Here is a 12,960-nt window from a genome sequence, read left to right as displayed (position 1 = left end):
TTACTGATCCTAAAAGGGCTGCACAAGCTCTATTCCTGGATATTATTAGTTTTGTACTAAAATAAAATCACCTGACAGATTCCCCTTAATGAATTTGGCGCATCTTATTCCTGCACACACCTCATTAATACTGGCGTAAGAAATGCAAGTCTTAATGAATTTGAGCCTGTATGTCCAGCTCCTTCTGCTCAGTAGCATGCTGGTAGATTAAATTAATGCATTTTGATGTTGATAGGTTCTCTTTAAATCAGTCATTATAGGGGATTAGAAGCTCTAACTTTAAAAGATTACATGAAGAATTAGGAGACCACAGATGATACGTGTTCTAGAGGATGGACATTACCAAGAATGTATATTATACCCATATTATTGGCATATAAAAATAAGAGGTTCTCATGTGTACCACACAGTACATGAATGGAAGGCACAGATACAGGACATCGGATCACTCACCGGAGGCGACACTCGAAGGTGGAAGGAGAAATCCTGGGAGGGAAAGAGCTGGAGAGACCACAGATGATACGTTGATGGGGCTGGTGCAGTACAGACTCCTGAGACCTGGTGTAGAGACCATGACAGTCACCATATACAGTGGGAGGAACTATAGGTAATTACAGAACCACACAAGTCACATGTAATGGGCATAGGATTGCATGCAGCAATCTCATGTCCATGCATTACCACTTCATTACATCTCATGATAAAGCAGATTCCCTTCAGGAAAGAAAAGGATTTAAAAATCACATTTTAGTATCCAGATAGTACTGAATTCAGCTGTATCCTGCTGCAAATTAAGCTCATCTGCAGGAGAATTTTATTTTCCTGCCATTTAAAGGGTTATTTTCATGATCTATGGGGGGATAAGGAGCCAATCGCTAGGGGTCCTGAGAACAGGGCTCTGTATAACCCAGTCTTGATTGCAGCACAGGTGCACATGCTTGAACTTCAGTCATTGTCTATAGGACTACTGGAGAAAGCAGAGTACAGCACCTTCCAGTAGTGCCATAAAGACAATGAGGAAGCAGAGATCGACCATGTGCACCTCTGCACCAATCGAGGCTGCCTGAAGGGACTGGTTCCAGAGCCCTGATTTTAGGACTGCGGGATGTCCCAGCAGTTGAATCAATCATCTTTCATGCTGTGGATGAGACTTACTATTAAAGGGGTATTACCAGAATGCTAAGATTTTTTTTTTTCTACAAAAAATTTTTTTTTAATCAATAGATCTTGCAATAATAAGAATTTCCACAACTGGATGAGATTAAAAAAAAAGTTCCGGTGCTGGGATAATCTTTTATATATGTGTCCTACTATGTACTGTGAAATATAATAATAATAATACAAGTATATCTATAGCGCCAACATATTCCACAGCACTTTACTACTAAGGGGAACATATAAAGACATTACAGAATAACACATGGTTCAATAGTTACAGGATGCATGGAGGATGTGGAGACAGATTAATAAAAAGGACCAGATTTACAGGAAAAATTAGAAAGGGGGAACAGGGGAGAGTCATAGTGAAATGAGGTGAGAAGCCCATCTAAAGAGAGGTGTTTTTAGAGCGAGCTTAAAAATGTGGGAGCTAAGTATTAGTTGGATTGTCCGGTGTAGTGCATTCCAGAGAACTGGTGCAGCACAAGAGAAGACTTGGAGACCGAAGCGGGAGGTTTGGCTTATGGAGGACGCTAGTCTTTTAGATCAGTTGCAGAATGAAGAACATGGGACAATGGTGCACAACTATGCAAAGTTTTGTGGGTGTGAGAGAAGATTATATTGCACTGTGTAGCGGATTGTTAACCAGTACAATGACTGTCAGAAGGTGGAGTCATCGGTATAACAACTGGACAGAAATACCACCCTGGTTGCTGCATTCAGGACGGATTGGAGGGGAGAAAGTTTGGTTAGAAGGGGACCAATCAGTAAAGAGCTGCAGTATCCCAGACGAGCATGAATAAGGCAGTTTCACACTTCCGGCATTTCGCCTGATGCCGGATCCGGCACGCATGCAGTACAGTAGATTGATTTACAGTGGAAGCGCGACACCATGCGGTTGTGTGCTTCATGCACAACCGCATTTGTCCTCATGGTGTCGCGTTTCCACTGTAAATTAATGCAATGTATTGCATGCGTGCCGGATCCGTCATCAGGCGAAATGCCAGTTGTGTGAAGCGGGCCTAAAGCCTGCTTTACACGGTACGACCGATTGTGCGATTTCACAATCGATCGTACCCCGCCCCCGTCCTTTTTGCGTCACGGGCAAATCGCTGCCCGTGTCGCACAAAGTTAGTAACCCCCATCACACATACTTACCTCTCGTGCGACCTCGCTGTGGGCGGCGAACGTCCACTTCCTGGAGTGGGAGGGACGTTCGGCGTCACAGAGACGTCACACGGCCGCCGGCCAATAGAAGCGGAGGGGCGGAGATGAGCGGGACGTAAACATCCCGCCCACCTCCTTCCTTCCACATAGAGCCGGCGGCGGCCGCGGGAGGCAGGTGAGCTGCTCATCGTTCCCGTGGTGTCACACGGAGCGGCGTGTGCTACCACGGAAACGATGGTCAACTAAATTAAACGATATTATGGAACCTAGCGAGCAGTACCCGACTCACGATTTGTGAGCGATACTGCGTCGCTAGGAGGTGTCACACAGGCCGGCATCGCCAGCGATGCCGGATGTGCGTCACAAAAACCGTGACCCCGACGATCTATCGCACAATAGATTGTCTGGTGTAAAGCAGCCTTAAGAGTGAGAGAGTTCTTATTTCAAAAGGTGAGAAAAGATTGCACTCTAAAAAGGCTTTCAATACGTAGGCGACATGAGCAAGTGAGTGATTGGGTACAGTGAACAAAGGACATTTCTGTGTCAATATGACCCCAAAACAGCGAATGTGCTGCTTGTTATGGTTAACCCCTCCCCCAGGGAATTGCAATATCGGGCGTTCTGATCTCTCAAGAATCCTGAGAATAGGGCACTGTATAAACATGTCTTGATTGTAGCAAAGGTGCACATGCTTGACCTCTGCTAGATTCATTGTCTATGGCACTACTGGAAAGTGCCTTACTTTAGGGCAGCACGGTGGCTCAGTGGTTAGCACTGCAGCCTTGCAGCGCTGGGGTCCTGGGTTCTAGTCCCACAAAGGACAACATCTGCAAGGAGTTTGTATGTTCTCCCCGTGTTTGCGTGGGTTTCCTCCGGGTACTCCGGTTTCCTCCCACACTACAAAAACATACAGATAGGGAACTTAGATTGTGAGCCCCAATGGGGAAAGTGTTGCCAATGTATGTAAAATGCTGTGGAATTAATAGCGTTCTATAAATGAATAAATATTATTATTATTATTATTATTACTCTGCTAGAGGGAGAACATGGTTTTAGAGACAGTAGAAAACCCCTGCTCTTTTGTGTTAAGGTGGGGGACTGTCAGGAGAAGATGTGTTTAATTGGATGTCTTCAGTATAAAGATGGTACTGGAAACCAAATCTGCTGATAGTTTGTCCAATAGGGGCAGTATATTGGGAGAAGAGGAGGTGGTCTAGTACTGAACCCTGGGGAACCCCGACATAGCGGGGAAGAGATGATAGCAAAAGATACAGTGAAGGAGCAGTCACAGAAGGAGGGGAACCAAGAGAGACAGTGTCCTTGAGCCCAATAGAGCAGAGCATAGTGAGGAGGAGCTGTTGAATCACAGTATCGAACGCAGCAGAGAGATCCAGGAGGATCAGCAGGGAGTAGTGACCATTAGATTTAGCTGTTAGTAGATCATTAGAGACTTTATTAGGAGCAGTGTCAGTAGACTGCAAGGAGCGGAAACCGGATTGTAGAGGGTCAAGAAGAAAATTATTGTAGCTAGATGGAACTGGACCAAGCGTTCCAGGAGTTTTGAGATGAAGGGGTCTTGGAATAAAATCCACATCATGACGTTGGCATATCTTTAGGCTGCTGTGTGCCACTGCAAGAAATGTCCTCCATTGTGACGTAAATTATAAATTTGCTGTCTGTTTTTGGATTCACCTGTGTCTACTATTCAAAAAGTAGGTGCAGCCGGCTGAGAATGCTGTCAAAATGCCACAAGTTGAAAAAAAGTTTGTGCATACAACAACTTGCGACACTTCAGACAATTATACTCCACAATCCTGGAGAAAATGATTTTATGAATTTGGGCCATTGAATAAAGCTGTACTGTGCAGCGCCATTCAATATGTAGTGGCCACTGAAGTACTGCAGAACAGTTCCTATTACGCATGAGCTAACCCGAACGGTAAAATTCAGGGTTTGTATCCATCATCGGGATGTCCAGGGCTCAGACATAAACATGGACTTTTATAAAAGTCAGAGTCCGGTGTTCTGATACTGTTCGTATGTCATTCGAGTTTGTTGAAAGGCAGGAGCACAGTCAATCAACAAGCTTTATTGCATGCAGAAGTTGCCTGTCTGCTGCTGTGAACAATAAAGTTTAAAAAAAAAATTATGTGGGCTCCCACCTAATTGTGGTAACCGGTGAAGATAAAGCAGCAGCTGTGGGCTGCAACCCTCAGCTGTCTGCTTTACCTTGGCTGACTATCAAAAATAGTGGAGAGCCCACACCATTTTCTTTTATTATTTTGAACAAGACAATATGGAACACAGACTTTGTCCTTCAAGCTTCTATCTAAGTTTCCTCCATTTTTAACGGATTTTTAACTGATCCCAAAGGTCTGACAGTCTACCTGCTTCAGTAAAAAAAAAAAGGATGGGAAAAAACAGAAATAACGGGGGTGAATCCTGAGAAATAAGAATTGACCGTATGGAAACACACCGATGTGTGAATGAAGTCTTATTCACAGACCCGCGAAAAGGGACAACAGAAAAGGCATTGAGTTTAGCGCTGTGCCTACCTTAGAGCAGCTCTGATTTTCAGAAGATCCGCGGGTTACAGACGTCTGACAGTTCTTCCCGTCTGTTGCTTCACATAAATATACCGATACGGGAGAAGAAGAGCTGGATGGAGAGACATTAGTTTAATGCTTCAAATGACCAATAGTCACAGAAGACGCAATCCTAGGAGGGGGACACTCACTTGAACTCCAGTGTAATATGGCCGGTTAAAGAGCTGTATTTCTTCAATGGGAGCATGTATGTGTAATTCCCTGCCCTGAGGAGAGAAGACATTACACATCACGTCATGTAGTTCTTGTGCCATCACAGACATTGACATGCCATCAGGAGCACATGAATCACCTGCAGGTGTCCGGGGAGGCACATAATTGATCTGAAATGAGGGTGTCTGTCTCCAGGAGCCGAATGGAAGTGAGAGAAGCACGAGATCCTGGAAAAAGAGTCACAACTTAGAAGGCTGGAGCAATGTACGGTAGTTCTATCAGCTGTAATACCAGGCACAACCTATGCACACATGTGGCGCTGTTGAGGCGCCATTTCCTAGTCTTGTACAGTGACTGCCACAAAGCAGAAGCCCATACAACAAACCATACATGTACACACGACTCTATGGATATTGTTCAAATACAGATTCTTCGACATTATTTGGTGCAGCTCACCATTTCCATAGGCAACATCAGAGACAGTGGTTGATATGGTTTCTTCCTCTTCTACACTTCTCCTGTTCCGGAGGTCCTGTCCTGGGAGGCTGTTGGGACTGTGCTTGGTTTTTCCCTGGGTATATTGGGGAGGTGGGCTTACAGGTCGTACCGGTGTTTGGAGATGGTTACGACTCTTGTCTAGGATTCTGGATTTGGCTTTTCTGCTGGTTGTAGCGGATGCGTTGTCTGTGGTGGAGATGCAGAGATCAATTAATCCAGTAGACAATTAGGCAGGAAGGTAAAGACGACGAGAGCAGCAGATTTATTGGAAAATAAATTCCACAGTTAAAAATCCACTGCATAGTTGCCCATGAGAGAAGTATCTGACCATAAATGATGGAACAGGGTGTTTATTGAATGGGGCTCTATTCCAAGTGTTGTGGTTGAGCCCTATCGTAGCTTTCCCCTCTACTGCAGTGCTATATGCATTATCCCCCCGCTGCAGTACTGTTCTATCATTGTGAGCATTACACCTGCCTGTTATTATAGTGCTCTGATCTCACTGTGTGCATGATGACATTTTTATATGCTTAATTGCAGATTTATGATATCACTGTAAATATGATCACATTACTAGAACATCATTGTATACATGATTTCTGCACTATATCATTGTGTGAATCAACCCTCTTCTGTAACATCACTATGTGCATTATTCCTGTATTATATCACAGTGCAAATTAACCCATTACTGTGACATCACTATATTATCTGCACTATGATGTCACTTTGCACATTATGCCATTGCTCTGACATCATCACAGTGCATTGTTGATGCTGATCAGATTAAGCAGCATATGTGGGCATTAGATTCCTATAAATTCCATCCACTTTTGTAACTGTAAAGATGCTGCATTTTTTGCGCAACATTAAAAACTCATCAAAAACTAATCTTGGGAATTAGAGTCCAATTTGTGACAGTCACTTTTCCTTTCCAAGGCTCTCTGTTTCTTCTCCTCATAGAGGTGGGGGTTACAGGGGTTTTGACACTATGCCACAGTAGAGCCCTATGCTCCTAGACACTTCAGAGTATCTTCCCCTCATAGAGGAGGGGGGTAGGGGATTGCCAGTAGTGCCGGAGTAGAGCCTTGTGCTCTCAGATGCTGGGGGGGAGTCTCCACCTGGAAAAGCCAACTTCACTCCCGTCTTAGCCTTTCCAGCCCATTACATTTTAGGGTTCGGGCCTGAAGTCGCTAAAGTACCATAATCTGGATCCTTCTGTCTGGGGCCGCTCCAGTTGTAGGACAGCCTCTAACCTCAGTGTTCTCAAGCATTTCGTATCTTAGTCAGCACTTTAGTATCACGTTATCTCAACTCCGGACTCCTTTCTCTACCACAAAAGTCACCCACTGCATGCAACCTCAACGACCTACAGACTATCCCTCCGTATCTATCACACACTAGGCCTTGAATAACTTTTCTAGAAGGAGCTATCTCTTTCCCTATCAACTAACCCATCCTATTGTGGTCTACTAGTTCCAGCGCTTAACTATCTCTTACCTTATAGTCTGGCAACTACATAGGTGCTATGTAATATATTATAACATATATCCTTGCTGTACATTATACAGGAACACGACAATACATCACATATCACCATATCTGAAAAATACGCAGAACACATTCACATTACACTAGATCAACACAATTGGTGTCTTCAGGGAAAGGAAGGCGACAGAAACAGTCCACCTCCTTACACTGCTATGGGGCCAGGTTTGTATGTTACACGCCAGAGCTACTGTAGCACAGCATGAATGTTCACTGTGCCCATATAGAGTGATATCGGGCCACCACTATGGTATATACTGTATGCACTTCAAACTAGGCCGAAGCCCTCATGTAAGTGCATGTTTTGTCTTATTATGGAATCTCACCTGTTATTGAGGTTTCCACACGAGAAGCGTTTTTTCCTAATGTAACTGCTGGAGGAGTCGAGGAGCCGAGGGAACTGGAGCAACAGAAAGTACTGCATGGAGGATTCAGGCAGAGGTCTATTATGATGGAAAGATTCCTGTGATGCGACCAATCTGCAGAAAAACAATGCACAGATGTTTATGTGACCATACAGATGGATCGGGAGTATTCAAATAGCTATTGGAGTCGGGGGATCACCTGTGCCCTCTGTGGCCTGCAGCGGAGGTGTGGTGGAGCTCTTCAGTTGTGTGGTATCAAAGTTCTGACTGGAGCTGAAGAAGGGAAAACAAAGGAAAGATGTGTAAAATAAAAGAATGGCACCTGATATAAAGAAATAAGGCCTTTGCAAGCAAGAAACATACCGAGTACAGAGAGAGAAAGGGAGAGTGAGCCGAATCTGCCTGAGGAAAGTCAGGGTGCAGGTTCCAGATGGAGTGAGAGGACTGCCGGCACAGAGCAAGCAAAGGAGGCAGGAGAAGAAAGGACAAGAAGAGATAAGACGTCAGATCTAGACCAGAAAATATAGATCAGCTCCAAGGAGCTCAGGCATAAACCTAGCAGCTAAGGGGTTAAAGATTAGTGATAAGCAAAATGATCAAAGATGAGAAATTCAGCTCTTGCTGCCCTGGTCCGGCCGATCAGTCTGGTCCTCCAAGTCAGCCAGTCTCACTTCTGTGCCTATGCAGCAAAATCTTGACATTGTGGGGCGAAGTAAGCACCAAGGGCATCCTTGATGCTGGAGGATGAGGGCACAGGAGTGAAGACCGGCTGCCATGGAGGATCAGACACCGGACCAGGGCAGTGCCAATCGAATTGCTCAACTCCAACACTGATGCATCAAATTCAATGTGTGATGTTGATATTCAACTCGTACAGGTTATTGCAAGAGAGAGTGGTTGAGCGCGACTATTATTAGACCAAAACTGAGTTTTCCTGGAAAAACTAGAGACATTGTATTTACCCATCTATGTCTAGGAGATCATCTTCACTGCGCAGATTCAACACATAAAGAGTGGTCATGGAGATAACACTGCAAAAGGTGAAAAAAAAATGTGATTAAGAATAAAAATTCACTCAGTTATTTATTGATTTTTTTCTACCAGATAGGCTATAATCTGTACTTTTAAAGTAGATGTCTGGGATGTTAAAAAATTGGGTAGTAACAGGAAAGTTGATTTTAAGAGAAAAGAAAATAAGAGGCTTTTTGGTACTCTCAGTCAGCCTTTATTGGGGTGGGCAGGTGTCAAAAGGCAAAGAACCCTCCTCCCCAACTACCTGATCACCAACTGCATCAAGGAACAATGATCCTGCCATTCTGGCAAGAGAGAATACAGACTGACCACTACAGACTGCTCACTCCATCACTTAATGGAGGGAAACAAAGTGGCAAAAATCAACTTAAAGAAGAATAGATACAGAGCTTAGTCAGACCATATGCTATAAACAGGTTTGAAACTCGGACTTGTGTCTGCCTCCTATGTGACACTAAACGTAACAGAATATTTTGGTGTCGGCAGGCCAGGTGTAGCTTGTTGGGGAGGAGCTGACTTTTTATTTCTAAAGATGTATTCTTAGGATACGAGCCCAAGATCAATACCCGTTGCATCCAGGGCCGAGAGTCTCCTTCGCAGGAGACTGCAGGTTATTGCAGTTGCGCGTGCCCATGATCAGGGTTTTGGCGCAGCAGTCTCTCTCTTATGTTCTCCCTGCGGAGAACGCTTGCGACTACACAGCAAAGAATTGGCTCAGAATGCAGCACCGCATGTCAGTTTACACGGTGGGCCGAACACACACAGTGGGCATGGGATTTCTAGAAATCCCATCCACTGTGCTTGTACTGTACAACGCAGCGTTTCGGACATGCTGTGTCCAAAATGCTGTGAACACTGATCATGGGCACGCACCCCTAGCGTCAGCCTCCATATGGCTGCAGACTTCCATGATTGCCTGTGTTCATGTAAATGAAGAATTAAAAATATGAAGCGTCCAAAAATAAATAAATAAATAAATAAATAAAATATTCTCACCAATTCAATCCCCTTCATCTCCAGCATGAATGTCTCGGTATTCTTTGTTTACTTCCTTGCAGAAATGTTCCAACGTATGTCCAAGTGACTGTTGCAGCCAATCACCAACCTTTACAGCTACGCTAGTATGACACCGCTGAGGTCAGTGATTGGTTGCAGTGTTTACGTATACTTATATGATCTTATTGCTGCAGGACAAGTCCACAAAGACCATGTGTGCTGGAGGTGTAGGAGTTTAAACAAGTGTGGGCTTTTTTTTATTTTATCAAATTAGCTGTTAGACTTATTTTCTTTTTGGGTGTTTTTTAACCCAGACATCCCTTTAAATTGTGTGCCCCATTTTATTTGCGGTATTAGGACTCCTATATTGACAGCGCTGAGATATTCTTTTTGTCATACTAGAGGTCTCACAACTGCGCACAAACAACAATAGTAAACCTAAAGTTTGGAACTTGTTCAACTGAAAGTTTTCCAAAATGTATTTATATTTTCCTGGAAATATGCATGGTAAAGTAGTCATTTTCTTGAGCTACCTATCAATGATTTTTAAACTGATTTTTTTTTAATTATTAGCATAACATAAATTTTGGACTAATACAAGTGCTATGCGATGGCAAAAACTAATTTTCAGCTAGTAGCTACATCATGAAGGAGACATTTTTACAGTAATGGGGATACAAACTACTTGGCAAACTCACGATACGTGGAGAAGAAAAAGGAGCATAAAGAGACTTGTATTGACATTATGGGTGAGGGTGCCAAATAAATGATATATCCCTGGTAAAGCTGAAAAACATCAATAATTGCCTAGAAAGTGGCATTGACCATAAACGTAAATGGTAATGAGATTTTGCAATAAGTATTTTCATTGGAGTCCTGAAAACCGGCTTCTTTTATTTAATCTTAAAGATCACTATTTTGTTGTCGAATTATAATGTTATATATCATTATACTAGAAGACTGTCTGAGAAACTTACCTGAAAGCCATTATAATTACTAGGGCAATGATAGTTACTTGAAGGAAACGTTGACTAACACAGCTGTGATCAGCGGGGGCTGGAACCGTCTGCGAAGAGAAAGAAAATAGATGACAAATATATACATAAACATATATACAGTGCCTTGCGAAAGTATTCGGCCCCCTTTGAACCTTTTCCCTCATTTCAGGCTTCAAACAAAGATAACAATTTTACTGTTCTGGGGAAGAATCAACAACAAGTGGGACACAATTGTGAAGTAGAACAAAATTTATTGCTTATGTTAACCTTTTGTAAAAAATAAAAAACTGAAAATTGGGGCGTGCAATATTATTCATCCCCTTTACTTTCAGTGCAGCAAACTCACTCCAGAAGTTCATTAAGGATCTCTCAATGATCCAATGTTGTCCTAAATGACTAATGATAAATATAATCCCGTGTGTAATCAAGTCTCCGTATAAATGCACCTGCTCTGTGATAGTCTGTGTTCTGTTTAAAGCACAGAGAGCATCATGAAGACCAAGGAACACAACAGGCAGGTCCATGATACTGTTGTGGAGAAGATTAAAGCCGGATTTGGTTACAAAAAGATTTCCAAAAGTTTAAACATCCCAAGGAGCACTGTGCAAGCGATAATATTGAAATGGAAGGAGAATCATACCACTGCAAATCTACCAAGACCTGGCCGTCCATCCAAACTTTCATCTCAAACAAGAAGAAGACTGATTAGAGATACAGTCAAGAGGCCCATGATCACTCTGGATGAACTGCAGAGATCTACAGCTGAGGTGGGAGAGTCTGTCCATAGGACAACAATCAGTCGTGCACTGCACAAATCTGGCCTTTAATGGAAGAGTGGCAAGAAGAAAACCATTTCTCAAACATATCCATAAAAAGTGTAGTTTAAAGTTTGCCACAAGCCACCGGGAGACACACCAAACATGTGGAATAAGGTGCTCTGGTCAGATGAAACCAAAATCAAACTTTTTGGGCACAATGCCAATGCCATGCGATATGTTTGGCGTAAAAGCAACATAGCTCATCACCCTGAACACATCATCCCCACTGTCAAACATGGTGGTGGCAGCATCATGGTTTGGGCCTCATTTTCTTCAGCAAGGACAGGGAAGATGGTTAAAATTGATGCAAAGATGGATGGAGCCAAATACAGGACCATTCTTGAAGAAAGTCTGCAAAAGACCTGAGACTGGGACGGAGATTTGTCTTTCAACAAGACAATGATCCAAAACATAAAGCAAAATCTACAATGGAATGGTTCACAAATAAACGTATCCAGGTGTTAGAATGGCCAAGTCACAGTCCAGACCTGAATCCAATCGAGAATCTGTGGAAAGAGCTGAAAACTGCTGTTCACAAACGCTCTCCACCCAACCTCACTCAGCTCCAGCTGTTTGCAAAGGAAGAATGGGCAAGAATTTCAGTCTCTTGATGTGCAAAACTGATACAGACATGCCCCAAGAGACTTACAGTCATGGACAAAAGTTTTGAGAATGACACCAAAATTATATTTTCACATGATCTGTTGCCCTCTGGTTTTTAATTGTGTTTGTCTGATGTTTACATCACATACAGAAATATAATTGCAATCATATTATGAGTACCAAAAGGTTATATTGACAGAATGAGTTAATGCAGCAAGTCAATATTTGCAGTGTTGACCCTTCTTCTTCAGGACCTCTGCAATTCTCCCTGCCATGCTCTCAATCAACTTCTGGATCAAATCCTGACTGATATCTGTCCATTCTTGCATTAGCAATGCTTGCATTTTGCCAGAATTTGTTGTTTTTTGTTTGTCCACCCGTCTTTTGATGATTGCCCACAAGTTCTCAATGGGATTAAGATCTGGGGAGTTTCCAGGCCATGGACCCAAAATCTCTGTTTTGTTCCATGAGCCATTTAGTGATCACCTTTGCTTTATGGGAAGGTGCGCCATCATGCTAGAAAAGGCAATGTTGGGCGGCAAACTGCTCTTGGACAGTTGGGAGAAGTTGCTCTTGGAGGACATTCTGGTACCATTCTTTATTCATGGCTGTGTTTTTAGGCAAGACTGTGAGTGAGCCGATTCCCTTGGCTGAGAAGCAACCCCACACATGAATCGTTTCAGGATGCTTCACAGTTGGCATGAGACAAGATTGGTGGTATCGCTCACCTCTTCTCCTAATAAGCTGTTTTCCAGATGTCCCAAACAATGGAAAAGGGGATTCATCTGAGAAAATGACTTTACCCCAGTCCTCAGCAGTCCACTCCCTGTACCTTTTGCAGAATATCAGTCGGTCCCTGATGTTTTTTCTGGAGAGAAGTGGCTTCTTTGCTGCCCTCCTTGAAACCAGGCCTTGCTCAAGCAGTCTCCGCCTCACAGTGCGTGCAGAAGCACTCACACCAGCCTGCTGCCATTGCTGAGCTAGCTCGGCACTGCTGGTAGTCCCATCCCGCAGCTGA

At 43.4% G+C, this 12,960-nt stretch overlaps 1 protein-coding gene across 4 annotated transcripts in view; it reads right to left on the bottom strand.

The window, feature by feature from the left end:
- MYRF (myelin regulatory factor) overlaps window positions 1–12,960 on the bottom strand; it is a 233,319-nt gene that overhangs the window by 1,683 nt on the left and 218,676 nt on the right. For 3 of the 4 annotated variants that reach the window (XM_075325200.1, XM_075325202.1, XM_075325201.1), the window contains 10 exons: window positions 10,501–10,589; window positions 8,458–8,526; window positions 7,859–7,939; window positions 7,695–7,768; window positions 7,457–7,609; window positions 5,541–5,768; window positions 5,224–5,311; window positions 5,063–5,137; window positions 4,881–4,983; window positions 454–558 (listed from right to left, as the gene is read on the bottom strand). In XM_075325200.1, the coding sequence (XP_075181315.1) occupies window positions 454–558; window positions 4,881–4,983; window positions 5,063–5,137; window positions 5,224–5,311; window positions 5,541–5,768; window positions 7,457–7,609; window positions 7,695–7,768; window positions 7,859–7,939; window positions 8,458–8,526; window positions 10,501–10,589 (1,065 nt within the window). The remainder of the gene's footprint in view (window positions 1–453; window positions 559–4,880; window positions 4,984–5,062; window positions 5,138–5,223; window positions 5,312–5,540; window positions 5,769–7,456; window positions 7,610–7,694; window positions 7,769–7,858; window positions 7,940–8,457; window positions 8,527–10,500; window positions 10,590–12,960) is intronic. The other variant, XM_075325203.1, reaches the window with a different exon arrangement.

This window comes from Anomaloglossus baeobatrachus, chromosome 10 (genome assembly GCF_048569485.1).
Source record: "Anomaloglossus baeobatrachus isolate aAnoBae1 chromosome 10, aAnoBae1.hap1, whole genome shotgun sequence".
Taxonomy (NCBI): Eukaryota; Metazoa; Chordata; class Amphibia; order Anura; family Aromobatidae; genus Anomaloglossus; species Anomaloglossus baeobatrachus.
This window is presented reverse-complemented; position numbering and strand designations above follow the sequence as displayed.